A 25,000-nucleotide genomic window follows, 5' to 3' on the forward strand; every position below is an offset into this window, starting at 1 on the left:
GTCAGTGAGATTGAGATGGCTTGTGGGACCATCATGAGAAGAATTTAATCATCTGCCTTGGAAATATGTTTACAATCCAGTACTGCAGTCTATACTACACATTTGAGATGTTTTTTTTTTTAATAAGGGTGTTGATATTTATAGAATTCCAACAGTTCAGACAGTGCACAATATGCAATTATCACTATAAATACAGTAGTGGGACAGAATTTTCAGCTACTTCTTGTTTTGTTGTTGTTTGTTTTTTTTTATACACCACAGATGAAATGTATGGCACAAATTCTAATTTAAGAAACCAGAGGACAGAACATCACATTAAACAGCAACAAGAGTCATGTTTAGGTGGTAGCAGTCTAGCCCTCCATTCCACCAAAGAAAACCATAATCCCTGAGAAGGTAACTCAGCTCTGACATTTAACCATGACTAAAAGACACAAAGCAAAATACTTTGAAGTGGAAGACTTGATAACAGATTATTTTCACGACATGTTTTCAGTGTCAGCGTGACAAACTAACACTTGCACAAGAAGGATTCTAACAAACAAATGCACAATTTAATCAAGAGAACTTGTTCCTAAACCTTGGCTGATGGTTTGGCTTTCTTTTCCGCCAGCGTTCACAACAGTTCATGTGTGTACAGCCACACAGAAGAATGAGTATGCACAAATTCATGAAAAGTCATTAGATACTGTACAAACATCCATCAATAGGCCAAGGAAGACATTTCTCCAGATAGCAAACTAAAATGCCCAAAGAACACTGAAGACAGAGAAACAACCATCTCTTAGCAACCTTTCTAGTCAACCTCATATTCTTAGTACCAGGAGTTTGCTTCAAGAGTTAAACCTGACAGGTAATGCCTATGACAATTAAGGTCTAATGTGTAACAATGGCTACCTGAGGTCAAACAGATCTAGCACTGATACAAGCAGTAGTTTCTGACACTGACATTTAAAAAAAAAAATCCTTCTTGCATCAGTGCGCTCTCTCATTTCTATTTCTCTGCTCAGTTCAATTAGATACTCGTGGTACAAGCAGTACTTTTAGAGCCAAGCCAGTTATTTCTCCCACTTGGATTTTTTTTTTTCCATTTATACTTCAGACCACTAACAGCTGAAAGAAATGTAATGAATAATCATTTAAGAAAAACATTCAGATAACTCCAGAAGCTCAGATACTCATATACACTCTAGGCCATGATTTCACATGAAAAGGATCCACCATACTCCAGCACTATTTGGCTGTGGCAATGGACTGACACCATCCATATCAAAGTAAAACATTAGAGATCTGAAGCTCAAAACCAGGGATGCACACCTTCTCTAGGACAGATCACACCCTGTGCCACTGCTGTATTTCAGCCATGGGGAAATGACTCAACACGGATGCTGTTTTCACAAGGAAGCAGTCACCTCAGGCAGAGCAGAACAGAAACATGGTTTTAACCGTTCTCATTACATACTTTAATGATTTTGTAATAATTATGTCTTCCAAAAAAGAAAAATGTATGTCAGGTAGAAAAGCTGAGCCTTTATCATCTTCAGACACCTTCTTCACAGTGAATTACTGGGGCTTCCCATACCTCCTCATCCGCTGAGTGATGCATCTGTGATACCTGATATATGGGTGCTTCCTCACCATGGGCTATTAATAACACATCTTTTTCTTTTCCTGCTAACTGAAGGTCAGAGCTACAAGAACAGCGAGATCCATCGAGCTTGTCTGTCAAAGTCTCTGCTGTAGTTTTAGAGGCCTGTCCAGTCTCTGTTTTAGCTTCTGTTTCTGCTTTCAAATGAAGTCCAAACACATCATTTCGTACAATGTATCGAACACACTGCAAAATCACATTCCTTTCATGTCGGATGTCCTGGGCCAGTAACTGCAAAGAAAGAAAAGAAAGTGATGCATATTTCCCTCCGCTGGCCTGCAGTTGACATATGCCTACAAAGATGTATGGATAAGAACAGGTGGGACAGGCATCTGGCAAGGAGGCTACAAGGAGAGAGGTTCAGAAGGACCACAATTGGTATTTATACATTATCCATAAAATGGATGAATGCTCACATGCCCAAAACACATGTTTAAGCATCACTCATTTAGCACCATTAGTGTATTAAGACAGGTTGAACAAGCTGAAAAATCTGAGTAGCATTTATTTGGATTATGCTGTCAATCTCAGTTTGCTCAGGTGGCAGAGAACATCAATAATACACCTAAACAAAGAATTTCCTCTTCAATCATCTTACAAGGTACATTCAAATGACTATGCTCTCATACAAGTGACATGAGCTACCCAACACCCAAAATGAAGAACTCCAGGCTCTGGACAATACATCAGGATGGAAAGTCTATCAGCATTTTTTAAGCTTTGCAGGCTATACTGTATCTGTAATTTAATATCCCATGCATCTTTTATTAGAAAATATCTGAGTAAAAGATACTTATAAATACACAGAAAGGGCATGTTTCAACAGCTACTAGACTGTGGACTTAAATAGCAGCAACTATTTTGGGACATAATCCACTAACTTAAGTCTAACAACTTAATCAAAACGCTAGAGACCTTCCTCATTTCCTTCAGCCTACCTAAAGATCATTTGTGTGTTAAAAGCCAGAATGCTGAAGGAAAATTCTATCATTGTGAGCAAAGCTAATACTGTGAAAACACAAGTTTAAAGCAAGTAGCTAAATCTTTAACTACCTGACCATTTTCAGGAGTTCTGTATTACACATCCTAGCAAGATTTTGCTTGCAAAGCCACGGAGAAGCTTAGTATATCTAGACAGCCACTTTAAAGTACACACATTTCTATTTAGACCATTTATTTAAGAGGTGCTGCATGCAGCTGGCACCAGCTGTTACCAGTACTGGCACCTTACATGAAGCTTCATAAACCTGTCTTAACCTGTAGATGCACAGTAGGGCAGAGAATGGACAGTACAATTATATTATTTTTGTAGGTGAGGAAGAAAATGCTGAATTTCCAAACAGCATAACAAAGGTACAGATGAGATGCATCATCCCTACCTATTTTTAAATGCAGTGATGGGTATCTCTGGAGCAACTTCTGTAGAGGCCTGTCAGCAAACAGCATTGCTAAGTGTATACTGTTTGCAAGGCTATGATAATCATGTGTAACAGTGCCTAAATTCACTGTCCAAGTGCCCCTCTTTCAAAAAAAAATTATTTCATTCATGTAGCATCACTTTCTGAGCAAAGATTCTTCACTTTTTGGAAACATTTTCAGTGATTCACTAAGAAATATCACCCTTGGTTCCTTGAAGCTTCAAAAGCCTTCCTGCAAATCTCAAGCACTCCTCTGTAATTGACAGCCACAGTACACATCCTTTAAGAAATTTGAACATTAAAAGATAAAATGTACTTTTAAAAACAGACTATACTAGCAAGCTACAATTCAGGATCCCCGTGTTCAGCCAGCATCTGTGCCATTTTTCTCTCAATATTCAGGACCTTCATATGACTTAGTCCAGAGTCTTTACTGCTTTGATCACCAACAACTCAGAATAGTAAGAGATAAAGACTACTGTGTGCTTAGGGAGCTATACAAATGAAGGACAAACACTTCCTTTTTCAGTCACTAGCAGCTTTATTTCTTGGCAGTAAACAGTAAACTATGTGCTACTAAGAGAACTATCAAGGGATTTCTCCCAGATCTGCTACTTGGGATGTAGATCATTGACTATCTCCTGCCTAGACATCCTGTGCTGTATCAGTCCTGATGCCAGTGGCACTCTGCTCTCTGCTTGTTCCTGAGCTGTGCCCAGTTTTGCTTTGGCAGGAAAACTGTGTAACCTACCTCATCTTGCCCCCTCCAAGCTAATATTGCTTTAGAGAACTAAAAGTGATAAGAGCACTAGCCAAGTTTTGTCTACACTGAAGAAAACCAATTTCATAGAGAGTACTTCAGGTTGTTGTTCAGAACAGAACTGTGACACATTACACTGATACCTGCAAACCTCTTTCTGATCCCTCTGACACCAACATGCTCTTCAACATGACCTGCAGTCACTTCCTCAGATTCGTTTAAACATTCCTACAGAGAAGAACCCCATGCATGTGCAGGTTGCAGTCCAACAGCACTCAATAGACCAATTCAAGACACCAACACCCTTATTAACAAGAGCTTTGCAGCTGAAAAAACTACCTCCTCCTCAATCAGTCAGCTGAATAACAAAGCTGAGTGGAAAGAGAGGAGGATCAGCATAAATCTGATGGGATTACATACAGAATATTAACACAGGAAGGAGAGAGGGAAAAATAAAGGTTTTGGTTTTTGTGCAGCTCGTTTCAAGCACACAATTAAGTTGTCTTCTGCTCATCAAGATTAGTTGTTACCTGAATGCACGCCAGGATATTTTCATTTGTCTATTTCAGCATCTATGCTTTGAGTGAAACACTTACTTGCTATTTTAAGACCTGGCCTTTGTTTCAGCTAGACTTCTCTAACTTCCTGAGGGGTGAGGAGAACTGCTCACAGGTTGTGCTGCTCTTATACAGCAGACATCACTGTAACAATGAAGCTTACCATTTCCAGCAGAGTTGGACGACGCTTTGGAAGGAGAGGTAATGTTCTCCTTGCCCTTTTATCAGGGACTCTGGGAGCACCTGCATTTGAGTTTGAGCTTCTTAGCATTGTGTCTGTTGATTCTGGAAGCTCCTGATTCAGCTTTGGATTCTGAGGAACATCAGGACTCTGAGGTGTATTTCTGAACGCTGCTTCGTTTTCCTCAGCTTTTGTTGCAATATTGACAGAGACTTCTAAAAAACAAAAGCAAAAAAACACACCAACACTTTTCTCCCAGACTCAAAGGCCTCTAACATGCTTATATTCCCATGCACTGGCACTTCTTGAGTATTCTTTCTACATAACCTGAAGAAGTACACACTTCACTTGGAAGAAGGCAGGCTTTTGTTTGGGGTTTTGGATTTCTGTTGTTTTGTGAGTGGGTTTTTATTTAAAAATAAAAAGTTATCTCTAAGCAGTCATGGAACAGTAAATGAGACAGTTACTGTTTTTCAGTACCACAGAGGGGTAGGTTTTGTTCTGTTGTGTTTAAGGAGTTGAACAAGATTTTCAAGTCTCTGCCTTATGTTCACTTAGAAAGCACACTCCTTCTGCATCACAGTATAACTTGATGCAAGTTTGGCTTTTGAGAAAAATCACTACAGAGGGCAGAGCATGGCTAAGTTCAGTCCCATCTCCTAGCTTCTCTCCAACTTTAAGTAAGCCACCCGGGACAAGTAAGGCATTGTAATTAACTGCAAACAAGCAGCTGCAGTTCTCTGCTATACACTGATGCATATGCTCAAAGCAGCACAACATCCAAGCACTGCAGAGTTCAAGTCTCACTGCAAAACTCAGCAGCCTTCTGTGGAAAAAACCTTTAAGGACATGGAAATTAGTTCATGGGGTGATCACAACAGTGTTTTCCTGGCTCTGTTCAAACTTGAAGACAGGCTACTTTCCCCACCCCCCAGAACTGCATGGCTATAAGAAGCCTGGAAAATTTGACAATACACACCAAAGAAATGTTATGTCCACCCTTCATCTACAGTCACGGTGCTGAGAAAAGGCAAACAAAGGGTGGAAAGAAATCCACCCAATCTTTCAGGAAACATTGTATGAGATGTTCTAAAATATGCTATAGGCTTAGAAAAAGACGAGGCACAGCCCTGGTGGATAAGGTCATTGCAGCGCACCAGATGACTGCACAAATGCTATACTCTGCCTGGGTACATTCCCAATATCAGCAGTTATCACTATATAGGGAGCTTACAGAAAAAACCCATTTAGTGCTCCAACTGGGAGAAGGAAAGAATGAGGAAACAGACTACAGCTAAAGTAATGACATACGCTTTTATTCCTCCCTGACTTTCTGCACAACTTACACCTGTACTAGCATGCAATGTCCCCAAAAGCAGACTGGAGAAGTTCTCTGCACAGACTGCAAAAATATTCCCATGTTTAACCTTTAAAAAGATTCTCTCTGTTAGAGTAAGCCACAAAAAAAAAAAAAAGGACAAATAAGACAGCTCTGAATTACAGCACTGGCAGAGAGGCCCCAGATCAAGAGGCAGTTCCATAGCCAAGAGTCTTGGAGATATAACCTCTGAACTGGCATTATACCTTATACATAATCTTGGCTAATCAGTACACGTTGCATTTCATTCTGATTTCTCTAAAAGCTTCTTTAAGAAATTTTAAGTACTATGAAGGTTGACAGACACTGAAAGCTGCAGCTTTCAGCAGTTCAGGGATGCAACCAAAGAATGCGACCAGAGAGCTACCACACTTGTAAGGGCTGTATCTCCAAATAAATGGAATGCAGTAGTAGAAAAGGGATCAAATGCATGAGAAGTGAAGCCTCCCATGACTCAGAAAGAAAATATTTCCAAATAAAACACAGCAGCACTGGGAAGGAAGAGGTAGGGAGAACAGAGGAAGAGCATCTACGCACCTTCAGGCTCACTCTCAGAGGCACTCCCATAGTTAGCTGACAGTGAACTCAAGGCTGAGGTGACCTGTTTGGGAACAACAGTCATCTCCAGCTTCGCATCTTCAGTTTCTGCTTCATCCTTGTCAGACTCTGCAGGGGAAGAAAAGGTAAGAGGGATTTTTCCTCACACTCCCTGTATGAACAGCCAGCATTGTTAAATCCTCATACAATCATTATGCAAAGCTAGTGTTAGGCACCATTGCTCAATACCATGGATTGATAACAAGCATATCCACCTAGCCAACACAGATATTTGGAGGACAAGCTGTCTCACCTCTGGTTTACAAAGTTATGGAAACAATAGTTTCACTTCCCAAACAACAGCATGGGGTTTCTTCGTATATTAAATATAATTATAGGTTTTATTTCAAGAACACGTAAGGAGAAAAAAAGATTTCATAATGTGTTTTGAGGTTTTGCTGGATTTAGTCCTGTAGAGGCAAGGGGTGGGGAAGAAGGATTTAAAAAACAGTAATTTAAACATGCAAATTGGCCTCAGAGTGAGGATTTAAAAAACAGAAATTCTTGGATAGGAAAAAAGTTCACCAGGGACATTTAGGACATAGGCTACATATTAGACAATCTGTTTTCAGCAGGACTTCAGATCATTTAATATTAAAATCCTCACAGAGCATTATGGATATGCACGAGTGAGGTATTGCAGTCTAAAAATCACTCCAAAAAAAGAATACTAGGAACATAGAAAATGGACAAGCGATACAAAAATGCTGAAATTGACAATACTTTGACAACGGGGGACATACCCAGAGCAGCCTTCCTAAATATATATACACAAATGTATGTAATTATGATGGCTTTGTTGAACGCAAAGGATCTATATGCATTAATACCTTGGAAAGACTCTGATAGTGCTGAACCACAGACATTGAGAAATGAGACTCTTTGGGCTAAAAGAAATAGACTGGTTGCAGTCTTGTTTTTACAAAGAATATTGCATCCTCACATATCCCAGCTGTTGAAGCTTGAATATTACACTCCACAGGAGAGTGGTGCAATACTCTGTAATAAACAGTTTTGAGATCTTCCCTTTTAAACCATAAATGCTTTACTATTTTGTTTTAATATCTCAGTAACAATTGAGCTTCAGTGAAATGAACTGACACGTTATCTGGTAGAACTTTGATAAATACACAGGCATCGATTTAAACTATTATCTGCTTCTTTACCTTATAGTCCTTTATGAGGGGTTGACTCACTGGTTCTGCAGTCACAACTTGCAATTACACTGGAAGTTCGTGGAGAACACAGTGCATTTTCCTAGCAGAATATATTTCATATGGCATACTTAAGCAAGTATAAAGCTCTGGCATTTACTCCAAGTTATTCTGATAGTTTCGATTCCTAGTTGCTCTTTACTTTTATCACACTCAGACTGTTGAGTGAGTACAGGAGTCACATACGTTTTTTATACTTCAAGTTTCCTAAAGAGCATCTGGCCATGAAACTGGAAATGAGTTTCTGAATATGCAAAGAAGCTGTTATAAACTGCTAAAGTTAAACTTTATAGAATCATAGAATCCTTAGAGTTGGAAGGGACCTCTGAAGGCCAGAGTCCAACTCCCCTGCAGTGAACAGGGATACTAAAACTTAACTTTTTAGCAAATTCAGAAAACACTATCAAATAGAAAGTGTATTAATGTAAAACAATTTGAGGAAGTATGCAGCAGTGCATAACACAATTGCCTGCTTCTGATCAGAATTTGCTCAGGAATTTTAGATCTGGCAACTTTATCTTGTTTCTGTTTATAAATGAAGAGGAAAACTGTTTTCCTCATCTCTCATTGAATGTCTTAGCTCTGAAGGAACAAGCTACTGAAAAGAACTTCAGTGAATGCATTATGCACAAACACACTGCCTCTAGAGAAAGGGCTGTCACTGTTTGAAAGGTTTAAATACTCCAACAAAACGTTTCTATACAGCAAAGCCATGGACTTCAGATGTAGAACTTTGAAAGAAATGTTTGTTCTACTTCACTATGGAAAAATGAACTGGATTTATTACATATTATTAACTACTGCATTCTTTTTTACCTGTTGTAACAGAAGTCACTAGTTGTACTCACATACAATTCAAATTCCTATCATTAAGTAAAGCACAGATGCTGAGAGGAAATGCAGCTATATTTAATCACACTTAGTTTCCCAACACACAGATGAGTGGAATAAACAAATTGCATAGGGATGCAGAGTTCTTGTTCCCACTAATTGAAGATTATGTCTTCAAGAGGAGAAACTCAACATCAGAAGCCTTTCTAGGGGATGCATTTTAGCTTTGCTGCTAAAAAAAAAGCTAGAGTATAAGTCAACTTACGTGCCATATTCTAAGAGCACTACATCACTGCTGACTATATTATAAATAGTTCTATCAGTACAGTTTATATTGCTGCCAGCACAGGGAAAACAAAACATGCTCACAAAAAAGCCTAAGCACTAAGACTTCAGGAAACACACACATATGGAGAACATCAACAGCAAGTTGGATAATTTGGGAAAAATTTGAATTAAAAGAAAAATGCTTATATTTTCACGTCATTTAACTCATATAAAGAAATCCATTGTTTTCACATTCTAAATATTATTTGCAAAACACTAAAACATATTAAACATCCTTCAAAAATAATTCTTTTGTTGCAATACTTTATTCTTTTGGCTTTGTAAATATTTTCTTACTTTGTGTGTTAATGCAGTAACCTAATTTGATGCATGTGCTTTAGTCAGTTGCATAATACTGACAGCAGAATAAATATCATTGCACACAAACTTGTTGGCAGCACTTCCATAAACCCTAGCTAACAGGTAAAACTTTCGTTACCTTAACTCAAAACAACTCAGATGCTATTCTTCTCCCTTTCCCCTACCATTCTGCCAAGACCACTAGGCTCTTCCTCCCCTCTGAAATGCAGGCAGCAAGCCTCCTAGCCACCATCATCACCTTCCCTGAATACTGCAACAAGAAGACAAAGTTGAATATGTGCCTCCTTACAAAAGTTAACTCAGTCCAAAGACTAGCAACACTAAGATGCACAGCATGCATTTCCATGCATTGCCTTGCACCAAATACCTTTTTTTTTTTTTTTTTTTAAGTACCAATCTCTATGCTCTCCTTCCCAAGATTACTACAGCATCAATTCCCTAGGGCTCAAATTACTTTTGATTCCTTTTGCTACTGTTTTGGCAAAAAAAACATTCCTAACATATGGAGATTATAATCATAATAATCTTGTTCTGTCTAAGTACCTGTTAAAACAATGGAGCACCTCAATTTTGTTCTTTAGGAGCCTAGAAACCCTCTTCAATTTGTTAACTAAATATTGGATTTAAAACATCAAGTCAGTATCCACAATATTCTATGGAGATCTCTTAGAAGGTCATGTTCTGAATAAGGATACAGAAATTTCCATTTAAAAGGAAGTTCTAAATGCAAGGTTTAGACACAGGGATGTTGGACTACATTCAAAGTTACAGATTTGTGACCCTGTTGACCCTAGAACTATTCTAGCCATACTACCATGCTTCTTTGTTAATAACAATGAGTAGTATTATTGTCCCAGCATACTGGAAAAGCTTTCCATCAATTTTCTACTAAGAAAAAGCCTTCCATTATAAACATGTCTAATTAGGTCTCTTTTCATCAATGACAGTGTGGTGGGGTTTCTTTGTTGTTTGGTTATATTGAAATCCCCAGCTCTTCCCCAAAGCTGCTAGCTTCACAGAAGTTCAGTAATCAGCACTACTTAGAAGTTCCTCGACCTTTTTCATCTTACCAACATCACTGTTTGCCAGAAAACTGAGCGGGTCAACGTCCTTCATGCATGGCTGAGTCTCCAAAGCAGGCTGTTTTTCATGTTCTTTTTCACATGTACTGTTTCCTGGTCCATTAGCTTCATTTTGATTTCTTTGAGATGGTACATTACTATCGCCACCATTTTTCTTAAATTTCTTCCAGAACTGACGCTTCTGTTTTCTCTTCTGCTTTCCTTGCTGCCCAGACCTCTCATCTTCTGTAGCTTTCCACGTTCCCTTCATTTTGCTGGAGAAGAGAAACAGAGTTCACAGAATAACAGCCTAGGGAAGTAAAATCAATTGAAATCACTCAATAGCTCAGGTGCACACAAGGTGCAGCAACACAGTACCACACCAGGACTTGCTCCAGCTCAGCTAACATGTGGTAACAGACCACACATGCAGTCACAGTTCATCTCACTGGCACGGTTACATGACAAGTCTGAAGTTGATGAATTTTATCTTTTAACAGGGCAAAGAGCTAAGCAAGCTCCTTAATCACCTACTGTGTGAAAGCAGTTTGCACTCACATTACAAAAAAGTCAATAAATATTCCCTTCACTTAAGCAGTGAATTCATTCAGAACAGGTGGAGCATACATAGAAGGTAAGCATCTACTATCAGCACACTTTCACTACTGAAGTCTTTTTCCAGTTACAGCTCAGTGAATGATCAGATGCAATGACTGCCTGCTCTTCCCTCTAAGCTAACATGCTGCTCTTCTCTTTTACTCTGATGGAAAAGGAAGAAAGATTTCCACTGGGACAAAGCAAGTCAGTTACAAATGAGAGAGTTCTCTCATGAGAACAGTGGAAGGCTAGTTCTTCTAGCCTTCCAGATTATCCTATAAAGCATGTTTCTAGAAAGTATCTGGTCAGCCAAACAAACTCAGAATGTACAGATATGAGAATAGGTGTGAACCAATCAGAAAAACAAATACAAAACTGACAACCTAAGCCTCCAGAAAATATTTCTTTTCAAGCAACAGAAAGTTAATTCATCAACACAAGACTGCAAATAGTCACTACATTATAACAACAGAAGATCTGACAGTCTTGATCCAATCCCATGGTTCACTTGGCTCAGTACAGTCCCTCAGTCTCACTCACAGCACAGCAGAGATCCTGTTAGCCCTAGTCAGCTGTATGATACCATGCTTGGGCAAGAAATTCTTCCTGACACTTCTCAGGCCTTGAGCCACACACCTGCAAGGCTAGCTTCAAAGGTGTGTTTCTAACCTGGCACTACATCACTGGTAGGCAGCTAGCAGAACAGGTCTATTTTTTATGCCCCCTTTATCTCACAAGTAGACATTTCTCATCTTCTTTCAGCATTGTGCCACCTAGACACCTTCTCCAACCAGAACAGCTCACTGAACACTGATGCTTTATGCAGTGCTGTGTAAACTTCTGCTTTACTCCACATCTTGCAGCAAGTTGTTAATGCTTTGTAGAGAAAGATTCCTTTGGTTTGTTCTCACTGTGAGAATAAAACAATTATCTGTTAACTTCATTTTTCCCCTCAAGTTACAAGAAACAGTGTATAGATATTCTAGTTACCTCTTCTCACACATACACATTTTTTCCTGTCACACAATCCTCCCAAACCACAGACCTTTGCCTGTACAAAAATGTTTACACTTCTAACTAACGTCCCCCTCTTTCACACTTCTCCAGTTTTAAGTTCCTCTTGAGGCAAACAGTACCAGGTAGAGCATTCAAAATGGCTTTATATGATGCCAAAACATTCTTCAGCCATTTCTTGAGTGTCTAGCACTGAATGCTCAGTCCTGATAAGCATCATTCACCATAGTTCTCGTGTGACAAGAGATACAAGCCACCACCTTCCTGTGCATCAGCCTCTTATCCATGAGGTAAGGCTACTGTCTCTTGTAACTTGCCTCGTATTAGGATTCCAAACTTCATTTCTGAATTTATACTAGGCTTTAAATTCAGGATGTTGTTGTATAACTTGGACAATACCAAGTAAACATAAGCTGATACTGTCCTTGACCAGGGACAAAAACATTCTAGTTTCCACAGGGCCTCAAATACACAGAAAGAAACCCCAAGGTCACAAACACATCCCAGCAAGTGCCAGCCTGGCATCTGCCTTCCTCTACTGAAAGATAGTGTACTCTACACTTCCTGTTTAAAGAGGATAAAGAGCCATGTGCTATTAATTAGCTGTTGCAAGACACCACAGACTGCCCAAGTGGTCCTCCTGCCTCTCTAATCTCACACACAGGGATGCTGGGAATTAGCAGTTGTAAAGCACTTCAGAGAACCACAAATGGAAAGTGTTGTAGAAGTGTTAAGTATCTAATCCTTTCTAAATCTTACTTAGCTATTTGCTTTAATAGTACAGCTTGCAAAGAACAAGATGTATTCTATTTTAGCCTCATGCATCATTAAGTTTGCCAGATAAGCAACAATTTCAGAATCTTTACCGTTGATAAACCAAGCAGAAACGACAGTTTTTTGGACAGTAGAGTAAGCCTTTTGGGTACAAGTTCAGGGAAAAGTGGAAAAAAATGCAGAAAATTTCTAAAATTAATTAGAAATAAAGGTGACTAAGTGAAAGCAAACAGCAAACAACTAGCAGTTTTTAGGGCTTTTATTTTCCCCCTTCCCTAACAGCTTTCCAGATAGTTACTAATATACCTAAAAGATTTCTGACTACATTTAAGATTGCATTTGGCATCTGACTCACAGTTCACTAGAACAGCCACGTGTTGCCAAATAAACCTGTAGACACCAAATAGCTTGTTATTCTGACAACCAAAACACATCTTCAGTTCTAAGACCCTCCAAATGCAACTCCACATTTGTAGCTTTGGTCCCTTGTGTGCGAAGTACATCTGCATCAGTCTTTTATAAGCCTTTCCTTCCTGAGGAATAAAAGGCAGCAAGCTGAAGGGGGCAGGGGAAGGGTGAGTAAACATTTGAACATCTGAAGCACACGATGTACCAAGGTAATCTGCACCACTACCATTTAACAAATTATACTAGCCTTGTCTGAACCTCATTCTCCACTGGTTCAACTGATTTACCATAGTTCAAGCTCTTTATTTTGTCATCCCCTTGAGTGGAGAGAAGTCAATCTCCAGCTTCACTTCCACATAGCAGGAAATTTAGCAAGAGTCTCTTAGAACTGGGTCTACTCCTGCCTTCTGGCTCAGTCATTCTAGCTTAAACAATGTTCTGAGGGTAGTGGATCATTTTCTGTAGAAGTCTTCCTGCAGGCCCAAAAGCAAAGCTAATGGAGTTGGCTATTTCCATAAAACACTGTGGAAAAAAAAAAATTAAAAAGCTAACATGGAAAAAGTAATTCACAGTATGAGAGAGTGAACAGAAAAATCCAAGAGGACCAAGAACAAATGTAGCAGATAGATAACGAAGATGGAGGGTAAAAGAAGCAACAATAGCACTATTTAAACTATAAAAACAAAGTTAAATCTTCCTCTGCTCTTCACTTGATCACTGATTTATCATCTGAAAGCAAAGAGTAAAAAGCCAAATCCACACAAAGTCTCTTGGCCATTTCCAGGCATAAGAGGATTAGACCACAGATTAATTATGTTGTGTGACTTCCATCCCCCTTATTTCTTTTTCAGAGACCAAGGTTATGGTGAACTAATGAACAGCCACTAGAATGTGCTTCTCAAATAAACCAGAGCGTAGAATTCAGCAAGAACATCATCAGGTTTCTAACACAATCACTGTTTAATTTAACTGAAGTGGACTATGAAGCACTGTAAACAAAGGAACATTACATCTGCCATTTGTCAAGTGACCTGTCCTCTGCTAAAGGCCAGCTAGATCATGTGCACAGTGGAAGCAGTAAGTGCTTGGAGATCACAGTAAGAAAGCATATGCCTGAACTCATTAAAAGGAAAGTAACGAGCTGATTTTAAAATTGCTTACCCAAACTGCGGGGTGGTGAGGACTTCTCCTCTTTCCTCCTTCTCCATCTGCATAACTTTCTTCTTTTCAATGTTTGCTAATGTAGGAAAATTTCTAGAAGAAAAAAATTCATATGCTCTTGAAATGTTCACTGTTCATTGGCCAATTCACCCTTTACTAAACCAACATTCTCTAGAAGCACAAGAGAGTTCCTAAATTTCATATAAGCATACCAGACTGCTTCCTTCTTAAAAAAGCACTGATGAAGAAAAGAAATCTGAGTATTTATGGTCACACACTCCCATGCAACAAAAATCCACTAAATTGGCACTATTAGATTTACCCAACCATCAGACAAGCTAAAGACTAACAGCTGAATCATGCTTCTGGACCCTCTGCCTGTCCCTAGATACCACAGCACATGATTCAGTCTTGCAATTTAATTACTTGGTGCTTTAACCAGAGTATTTAAGGATCCTGAGGTATATGCCTTTAGCAAACCAATGGCTCAACAGTTACATAAAATAGGGTTTTTAAGAACAGCTTCTGCATGCAAAAGATTCTCTTAATAATATAGTTAAGGGGAAAAAAAGCTTTCTCCTGCACAATATTCAGAATTGTGCTTGTATACTGAACTCTATTACACTATTACCAGCTTTTTATTCCAGCTTCAAGAAAAATTGCTAAGTCATGCAGAACAAAACAAATCTACTATTACAGTCATCCACCAAACCAAACCATCTCTCTCTTCCCACTCTCCACTTCCCCCTCACCATTCTTCCCTGCAGATGAACACCATGCTAGTTCCAACTTGCAAGGCCTCCTGTAAATTGCTGTCAAAGCCCTAAAATGGCAACACTGGATGCTCTATAAACATTAGTTAGCCAGACCTCAGTGCTTTGAGATAAAGATGGCAAATGGCAAGTACTCCCACCCCTTTCCAGAAAGTATCACAAAACATAAATATTTGATGTCTATTAAAACAGACTAACAAGGAACTTAGAACAGCTACTCGCCATATACAGTTATCAAATAGGACACATCTTTCTTTAAGTATTTAATCTTAACACATGCATCTTCCCTATTTCACAGTAAGAATGATAAGCTTCATGCTGACTCAAGACAGCTTCAACTACGTATCAAGGAAAAAAAGATAACAAGCATTTTCTAAGACACACCTAAACACATCACAGAACTTAAGAGGATTTGAGTATAGGCGATCAGAGTCTATTTTCATTGGATTTCTCCCAGAGACCCACCATACATAGCTGAAGCGAGCACAGGGATATTATATTTCATCTCCATTCTTCCCCACTACATACATTTCTTTATCCATGTTATAAAGCTCCTAATATGCAGCAGGAATGGAATGAATTATTTTATCTCAAGAGCTTCACACTCAGAGACCCCTGTGCTTGACAGCCCCTCCATACTTCTAGGAGGAAACTTAGGATGCTTTCATGAGTAAGGCCCACAGAAGAAAAGAGTTATTTACAAGATAGTTACACAGAGGAGAACTCCAAGCTTCCCTTGGTCATTAAAAATAAGGACATAAGGTAAAACCCTTAACCCTGGAGCAAGAGTCTCCGAAGTGCTCTTGCAGTTATGCTGATTAAAGACATACTCAGACATACACTCAACAACATGCTTTAAGACACGACTGCCTCCCACTTTCATTCCTACAAGTTACCACTCCCTCCACTGAGCCACTGTAATGGGCTCCATGAATGCTTTTAATTCAATTCAGTGCCAAAACAGGCACACTTTCGTTTAGAAAACCTTTTCAATTGACAGACAGAAACTAACAGCTGTAGAAAGCTCAGATCTGAAGTCCGAGTATTCCTGCAAAGGTACATCTTACAGCATCTGTAGCAACTGCTTACTCCAACTCTTCTTGACAAAGATAACAGGTAGCATTTCACTCATTACCTTTATCTTCTATAGAAAATGCACCTATTTTGACAGCACACATGCATAGAGCATTTTATAATGATTAAAAAGGCCCCTACAGCTTATTTTGCAATCTAAGGATTTGGTGGGCAGTAAGCTCTAGACATTCAAGACTCTAGTTGACAGATACAAGGTAGACTGGGTTCATAGTTCCCCAGGTGCTCTGCTGTGCAACAAGGTTGAGCAACTGCCCGCGTCAGCAGGGACAGCCAGAGTAGGGTACCTGGGATCATGACCAGGAGGCTTTGGAAGATGTCCAAGGAAGAGACTCCACAGCCTCTGGGCAGCCTGTTACAGATACCATAGAATGGCTTGGGTTGAAAGAAACCTTGAAGATCATCTAGTTTCAAACTCCCTGTCAAAGACAGGTTTGCCAACCGCTAAATTGGGCACTAAATCATGTTGGCCAAGGCCCCATACAGCCTGGCCTTGAACAACCCCAGGGATGGGGCATTATAGCCCCAGTTCAAACCCAGCCCTCAGCACTGCTTGAGCACAAACAGGTCCGTGCAACTCCTGACAAATGCATTTTGGTTAAAGAAACACAAATCGGCCAGGCTGTCCTAGCCAAGATTGGTAACATCATGAGAATAAAAGATAATACCAACTTGGCTTTCCATAATTACTAAGAAATTCTACTGCTTGACCTGTATCATGAGTGATTGTCCACACAAGAATCCTCATTATATATTTATGCTTCACTAGTGCACAAAAACTGGATTCAGGGTTGTTCTGTTTGAACTGGGCAATAGGAGGGGCTTGCACATGTACTAACAAAACAGAGCATCAGCCAGATTTACCCATGGAAACAGCAAATTCCACCTAGTTCCAGAGTGGAGGCAGATGCCTATAGTGCAAACATTACATTATACCTTCAAGGTACAACTACACAAAAGAGACCCACACTTTGTAAACTTCACCACCTAAGAAAAGCTAACAAGATATTCAAGAGAAACCAGAAAGAAGAATTTTTTCCCCCACTTTTTTCTTTGATAGAAAATTCTTACTTAGAAAAGCCAAGTTTAGGAAGACAGCTTCTGAACACAAGTGTGGCAATGCAGAATACAAAGAGCACATACCGAATCTTGACATATAAAGGGGTCACGTTTTATGATCTGATGTGCTGACCCAGGCTTGTATCCTTAGAAGATATGCCCTCCTCCATCAATAAAATGAGGTTCTTAAAACATTAGCTACAAGCTCCAATTAAGTAACAGAAGTAACCCAGCACTCAGGTCCTGTAAACAACTTGGCACAGCTTGACTACAAGTAGCCTTATCAGTCAGCACAGCGGCTTTAGTGAAGTTAGTGACTTCTTTTAAAAGGAGTGAAAGCAGGATGTGATGGACAGGCACAGTATCGCCCAAAGCAGCAGCCCCATTTTGTAATAATTCCAAATACATGGGTGTTACCCCCATGAGATGTTTTTCAGCATAAATTTTCAGGATAGCACTGTAAAACTGTAAGGCGAAGAGCGCATCTGCACTAACAAAATGATAGGCAGGTAGAAAATACTGTAAGTTTCCAGGAGCTGGAAATGGTGACGTTAAGCATAATTACTAACTTGTGTGCCCCAGTAAACAGGTTATTTTTTTCCAACAAATGAGTGCTCTAGCCAAAATCATACATGCTTGATAGTCCAGTACACTACATCCTGCCCAAATAAACAAAGTAAATAGAGCACTTAGAAAGCACAAAGAGCTTTGTCAATGCCTAACTGAAAACAGAACTGTTTCTATAGCAGTTTACACAGCACATTTCTGGAGTCCAAAGCTACACAGATTTATCTTCACAGGAAAAGCACTGTGACTTGCAGAGCTGGTCCTGACTGAGCACACAACCAACAGAGATGCATATAGCCCAAATGGGCCCACAGAGAGCTGATAAAATTCTGTTCTGAGACTCCCAGGCATTTTATCTAGCATTGCATCTGGGATGTCTCAGAACAGTGTGATTTCACCACATGTTATCTGAGGCAGTTTAATTAATTCCCAGTGCGTACCAGTAAGTTCCATCCCATTTATGTCCACCTTAAAACATTTAACCCACTTCACCTTTGTCTGCACTACTTGTACCAGGCACTAAGAAATTAATTTTCCTTTTTACCTATTTAACTATTGTGAATGAACCACCAGGGAAGATGCCAAGGGCTATCATTACCAACTAGGGGACTACAAATTAATAAAAAAGGTTTGGTCGACAGCACTAGTCTTCATTTATTAAATAGATGCTCAGCCTATCAAATATATTGCAAGGAAATACTGCAATCAAACCCTAACTGGACCAAAAAAATGAATGGGTTAAATAAAACAGGGTAGGCCAGAATTTAGAAGCAATACACAAGATCAAGAAAATCATCCAGTGTTATATCAAAACATAAGCAAAAATAAACTTAGGTATTTGCTTCAACATCAGAGCTGCCTCGGCATGTTTTCTAGTAACTTTTGCTCAGGAAGAGCTGGTTAGAAACAGATGGACAACTAGTACTCAGATTTCACTTGGAAAGAATGGAAGACAGCAATGCCACATTCTGTGCAGTAAGGAAATGCACTGTTGGTGATTCTCTTTAAACTTGCATTTAAAAAATGCTAGAATAGCACATTTCTCAACAGTTGGAATGGACAAGTCAAAACAAGAAAAGCAGTTGTAACCACCAAAGCTAAGGTCAGCCTTCACAACCATTTGTCTTCCAAACAAAGGAATCATAGAAAGGCTTGGGTTAGAAGGGACTCCAAAGATCATATATTTTCAACTCCCTGCTGCGGGCAGGGCTGCCAGCTGCTAGATCAGGCACTAGATCACAGTTCACAGAGCCCCCATCCAACCTGGCCTTGAACACCTCCAGGGATGGGCATCTACAGCCTCTTTGGGTAGGACATTCCAGCATCTTACTACCCTCTCTGTGAAAAACTTCCCCAACTTCTAATCTAAAATCTCCCCTCTTATAGTTTAAAGTCATTCCCCCTTGTCCTATCATTTTCTACCTGTGTAGAAAAGTCCATCTCCCTCCTGCTTATGAGCTCCCTTTAAGTACTGGAATGCTGCAATGAAGTCTCCCCGTAGCTTGGAGAAGAAAAAGCTTAACAGGCCCAACTCCCTCAACTTTCATTCCCAGGAGAGGTGCTCCAGCCCCGTGATCATCTTCATGGCCCTCCTCTAAACCTGCTCTAACAACTCCACATCTCTTGGGCTGGGGATCTCAAGTACAAGACTCCAGATGGGGCCTCACAACATCATAGTAGACAGCAACAATCCCTTCCCTCTCCCTGCTGGCTATCCCTCTTCCGATGAAGCCCAGGATACTGTTAGGCTTCTGGGCTGCAAGTACAGATTGCTTGCTCATTTCAAGGTTTTCATCCAACATAACATCCAATTCCTTACCCGCAGCTCTGATCTCAACGAGTTCTTCCCCCAGTCTGTACTTGGGTTGAGGCAATCCCAAATACAAGTACACCACTTGGTTCTGTTGAACCTTATTAGATTTACATGAGCCCACCTTTCAAGTCATGGTCCATTTGGACAACATCTCTTCCTTCTGCCGTATCAACTGCACCACTCAGCTTGGTGCTGTCCGCAAAGTTGCTGAAGGTACACTCGATTCTTACATCCCATAGAATTACATCCCTATCACTGCCTGCATTACTTCAGATTGCCTGCTTTCCGATTCACTAGATCAAAAAAACATTAAAAAGCCTTCAGACTGGCCTCTTTAGCAAATTCAGTAGGCCATAAGCAATTAAAAAGCCTTTAGGTGAAGAGATATGTGAAGGCTGCAACAAGAAGGACACTGTATAGAAACTGGAAAAGCAAAACAGCATTCCGACGTGGCACACTTCCTGCAAAGATGTTCACTCATTGCCACTCCCCCCTCCCTCATCACTGCACTTTAAAAGACAGGCTTTAATAGATGATAGCAGGATACTCGACTAAACAACACAGCAGCTAATCATGGACACTGGAACCCTAAGTCATTATTTACAGCAGCTGAAAGAACAACCAAAACAAATGTCAGGGATGCAGTATGAAAATAAACACATTAAATCACCAGAAACTAATTAGAAACCAACTACTAATGACCTAAAAAGATTCATTCTTAGCTCTGATTAGAGCTTCCAGAAAGAAAAAAGCTTTTACTTGTCACCATAAACCAAAACTCCCTAATAGTTCAGACTCCCTCGTGTCCTTTTTTCCCCCTCTTTAAAATTGAGTGTTTACTATGAGTCAGATCTTCAGTACTACACTGTTGCTTTGCTGAACACCCAATGAATATTTTGCAGAAGCCTCAGATCAGGCTTTAGTTACTTTTATTTGTTTCTTTTGTTGTATTAAGTGCTAGTACAGCTATCTCAGCTTTTGTACAAAAATTAACACAAGCCACTCAGGTAGTCATTTTACATGCATCTATTATAACGTCTATTATAATGAGATACCCACATAGAAACAGACACACCAAAATAAGCGACAGCACTACTCCACCTAGCGGCCTTGGCTCACCCCACACTGCCTTTTTTAATGGTGGTTATGACTATGACTTTATTTCCACTTACTATAGTATGCTACAGAAAACAAAAGGCTTCCAGAAACCTTGTACCACAACAAAATTATAGTCATATGAAAGAAAAAACAACTATCTACCATAATTTGTTGAATTTCTAGGGACTCCTATCTAAGGCAGAGTATCATCACTCAGTAAACTGCACATAAATTTTGCTTTGACTCACAGTACCCAGTCCCCAAGCAAACAGCATATAAACATTAGAGAAGCAGAAGATGAATGTACAATCATGTTTCTAGTACATAGTAAAACATGTACTTGCATACACCTTAATAACCGTTTTGACACATAAACCTTAGCACCAGCAGCTCTCCCACAAGCACATCAGAAGACAAAAATGTATACAAAATTGAAAATAAAGCTGCATTGAAAGTTGAAAATAAAACAAGTATTAATTTTCTCCCTTGGAGATACTATTATAAAAGCATGGGCTTTAAGACTGTACCAGACAAGTTGTTTTACTTTCATCAAAAGAGGTCACTAGCACAATGCCAAAGCCGATCATTAGCAATCTTGAAATTTGATTTATACGACTTCCCACTCTGCATGCACAATTCCTACTTATAGGAACAAACCCACATACTGAACACTCAAGACCAGATTCCAAGAGAGGCACAGAAATGAGGAAAACCTACAGCATCTTTCATCTATTGAAAAGAAGTTAACTATGAGAAAGTCACCGTGAAAAGGCCGATGGAAACACAGACTGCTGGTAAACAAGACAAAGTTATACACCTCACATCACAAAAGGAGAAAGTGAGAAATCCTGCTGCATATTAACTTCACCCCATACTTTAGTTACGATACCATTTGTAGATTTTGTTCTTTATGAAGTGTCAAGCAACTACTCACTTTTTTCTTTCTTCTCTCCATCTAGCAATCTCTTCTGGACTATCTAATTTTATTCTTTTAGCACCAGGTCCATGTACCTAAGGAAGAAATTCAGAGGTGTTTCAAAGCCAGAAGGAGGAGCAGAAAAAAAAAGCAGAAGAAAAAAGGGTACTGCACTTCATCTCCAATCATGCTGAGACTGCACATAGCAAATACATTAAAATCCATTAAGATATAGTACTGAACATTTATACCTACAAGATTTTTTTTTTAATAACAGATTCAACTCACAGAATCACAGAATGGCCCGGGTTGGAAGGGACCTCAAGGATCATGAATCTCCAACCCTCCTGCCACATGCAGGGCCACCAACCTCCACATTCAATACTAGACCAGGCTGCCCAGGGCCCCATCCAGTCTGGCCTTGAACACCTCCATGTATGGGGCATCCACAACCTCTCTGGGCAGCCTGTTCCAGTACCTCACCACTCTCTCTGTAAAGAACTTAATTAGAACTTACTCAGAGATGATGTTTTAATTTCAGAAGAATGAAAAAAAAAAAAAAAAAAAAGGGAGAATCATAGAACAGCCTGGGTTGAAAAGGACCAAAATGATCATCTAATTTCAACCCTCCTGCTACATGAAGACAGCAAAGATTAATATTCTGGGAGACAGCTGGGATACCTACGTTTTTCCAGTGTATCTGAACTAACTTCTCATGTGCATTGAAATTGCATCCTTCTTCTGTGCACTGCAAGATAAAGGGAGTGAACTTCAGGCATATCACATTATACAAGAAAATTACAACAAACATTTATTTACAAGTCAAATTCCAGATGATTATACAGCTGATGGCACAGAGTTTAAGCAGTACAGTTTTAAAACAAACATAACTGCAAAAGAATTAGGATTAATGTACTTTTAAGTTCTATCTGATTTTTGTACAGTTAGTGAAGGCAACACGCTTCATAATCAGAGATAACAATGGAAAGCTGATAGAAAGATTTGTGAGGCTATCCAATTTCAAATTGTGTTACTTCTTTGCAGTAAAGGAGTGCATTTTTAAAATCTCTTCCATATAAAGCATTTTCACACATTTTATGTGCTACACTGATGTCAGTGAAGTTACTCATAGCGCTGGGGTAAATTAGCAACAATTCAGAAGAACATTGAAATGACTTGAGCAATAAAACCAAAAATACAACTGAAAGCTTCCTTACATACAGCATTCCAAAAAGACCTCCTACCAGCTCAGGAATCCATTGCTAGGCCTACCATCATAAGAGTGACTACAGTTATCTGTTCATATATGAAACTAGAAATTGAAATAAAAAGCAAGCAAAGTTCAACCTGCGTATGTTGTGAAATATGTTCATCATACTTCTCCTGGTTTTTATAGCCTCGGTCACAGGTATCACAATAGTGAGAGAAAACTGGCTCCTTCTTCTTTTTGTTCTAAGAGAAAGAAAAAAAAAAAATCTAGCATAGCAGTTAAAAGATTACCCTGCTTAATTAGATAGGAAATAAATATTTTGTTAATACCTCAAATAAAACATTCCAAACAATCTAAATTAACAGAGCTAAAATTCACATAATTCATTTTCTAAACAAAATGCACTGCACTCAGTTCTTTGTTCTACCACCCTTCTATCAGTTATCACTTCTGCAGACACAGACTTAGCAGCAGCTTGGAGAAGAGCCAGGGCAACAGCTCCATGCCTCCTCCCCATACAGTCAGTCTACACCTGTTCCCATGTGACAGGTAGAAGCTCAGGAGGCAGTAAAGACCCTTTCCTCTCCCACCATTACAGCAGAGTGATGAGGTTGCCAGGGTCTGAAAACATAATGGACAACTAAAGCGATCTATGTAACTGGGCATCATCACAATAAAGGCTTTTATTGAGATTATGCATTTCAGGATTTGATTCCTTCATTGAGCTCAGGGTTTGGGGCCGATTCATAGAAAAGCTTCAGTTGGAAGGAACCTTAAAGCCCAACCAGTTCCAACCTCCTGCAGGGCTGCCACCCAACAGCTCAGCTGCCCAGGGTCCCATCCAACCTGGCATTACGCACCTCTAGGGATGGGGCACCCACAGCTTCTCTGGGCAGACTGTGTCAGTGCCTCACCATCCCTAAGCAGATAATTTTTTCCTTATACTTAAGAGGGTAGATATAGACGAGATTGAAACTGCTACCTCTTGTCCTCTCACGCTTTCTGATGAATATGATGAATATCCCCTCCCTAACTTCCCTATATACCCCCTTTAAGTACCAGAAGACCACAATAAGGCTCCTTGAGAACCTCCACTTATCATAGAACAGTCTGGGTTGGAAGGGATCCCAAGAATCAAGTTCCAACTCCCGTGCTGTAGCCAGGGCCACCAATCTCCAGATCTGGCACTAGACCAGGGCCCCATCCAACCTGGTCTTGAACACCTCCAGGGACAGAGCATCCACAACCTCTCTGGGCAGCCTGTTCCAGCACCTCACCACTCTCTCTGTAAAGAACTTCCCCTTGACATCCGAGAAGAGCAAGCCTGGCTTTCTCTTCCTTACTTTATAGGAGAAGCGCTCCAGCCTCATCCCAGTGGCCTCTTCTACACTCACTCCAACATCCATCACCCTGGATACAAACTGCAGGTGAAGCTTCACATGGACAGTGCAGAGAGGAAGAATCACCTCCTCAATCACCCAAGGGCACCACACTTATTCTGCTTGTCATGTACATTCAATCTCAAAAGGGCAGCAGCATTAGTCAAGAGCAAAATGGCTCCACAGCAACAAAAGCTATACAGGGCCAACTCCATCCCAACATCGCAGAACAGTTATCACAAAAAGGGAACATTGAAGGCCACACGGCCCAATTCAGCATCTGTACCTTCTGCCTGTTGCTTCCACCTGGAGAACGCTTATGAAACCCAGGCGCTTGCTCTCCTTGCCATTCCTGGGGAAAATGGCCATTTCCACCTTAAAAAAAAAAAAAAAAAAAAGCCACATAACAAAGCAGTCGGTTTCAGTTGCTGCAGCCGATGAGTCCCACACGCACGACCAGGTGGGGAGCGAGGGAAAGGGGCCATGCAGACTCAAGTCGGTGGTGGAGGATCAGGGAACGAGACTGGGGGCAGCACCAGAGGGGAAGAGAAGGGAAAAGAAGGGAAGAAGGCGGCAGGACACCCTTTCCCCCGCTCACCACCGTGCGGCCGCCGCAGGGGCTCCTGATAGGCCGGCGGGTACCATGCCGGCGGCGGGGCGTAGCCGTCGGGCGGCGGCCAGAAGCCGTGCTCCCAAGGGGGCGGCGGGCAAAAGAGGGGCGGGCGGAGCGGCGGCGGGAACCAGCCGAAGGGGCTCACGGTGGAGCCCAGCTCGCCGCCCGGCTGCATGCCCGCCGCGTGAGGAGCCGCACAGCGGGCCGGCCGCTACAAAACGCGTCACTTCCGG

The 25,000-nt window shown here is 40.4% G+C and overlaps 1 protein-coding gene across 1 annotated transcript; it reads right to left on the minus strand.

The window, feature by feature from the left end:
• Window positions 1–237: 237 nt before the first annotated feature.
• NUFIP1 (nuclear FMR1 interacting protein 1) lies at window positions 238–24,991 on the minus strand. The gene is made up of 10 exons (XM_031615596.2): window positions 24,753–24,991; window positions 24,441–24,529; window positions 22,913–23,017; window positions 22,251–22,313; window positions 21,584–21,660; window positions 14,248–14,340; window positions 10,303–10,568; window positions 6,480–6,608; window positions 4,547–4,779; window positions 238–1,879 (listed from the first exon to the last, which is right to left on the minus strand). Exons 1-10 carry the CDS (start codon window positions 24,940–24,942, stop codon window positions 1,541–1,543), a joined length of 1,584 nt encoding a protein of 527 aa, XP_031471456.2. The 5' UTR covers window positions 24,943–24,991; the 3' UTR covers window positions 238–1,540.
• Between the last annotated feature and the right edge of the window lie 9 nt (window positions 24,992–25,000).

The sequence above is a fragment of the Phasianus colchicus genome, chromosome 1 (genome assembly GCF_987193195.1).
Source record: "Phasianus colchicus chromosome 1, bPhaCol1.hap1.1, whole genome shotgun sequence".
NCBI lineage: Eukaryota > Metazoa > Chordata > Aves > Galliformes > Phasianidae > Phasianus > Phasianus colchicus.

Coding starts and splice junctions, on each gene's coding strand:
- NUFIP1 (XM_031615596.2), bottom strand. CDS start 24,942: ATGCAGCCGGGCGGCGAGCTGGGCTCCACCGTGAGCCCCTTCGGCTGG. Junction 24,530..24,752: donor CCTGCGGCGGCCGCACGGTG/GTGAGCGGGGGA, acceptor TTTTTTTTTAAG/GTGGAAATGGCCATTTTCCC. Junction 23,018..24,440: donor GTGGAAGCAACAGGCAGAAG/GTACAGATGCTG, acceptor TCTTTCTCTTAG/AACAAAAAGAAGAAGGAGCC.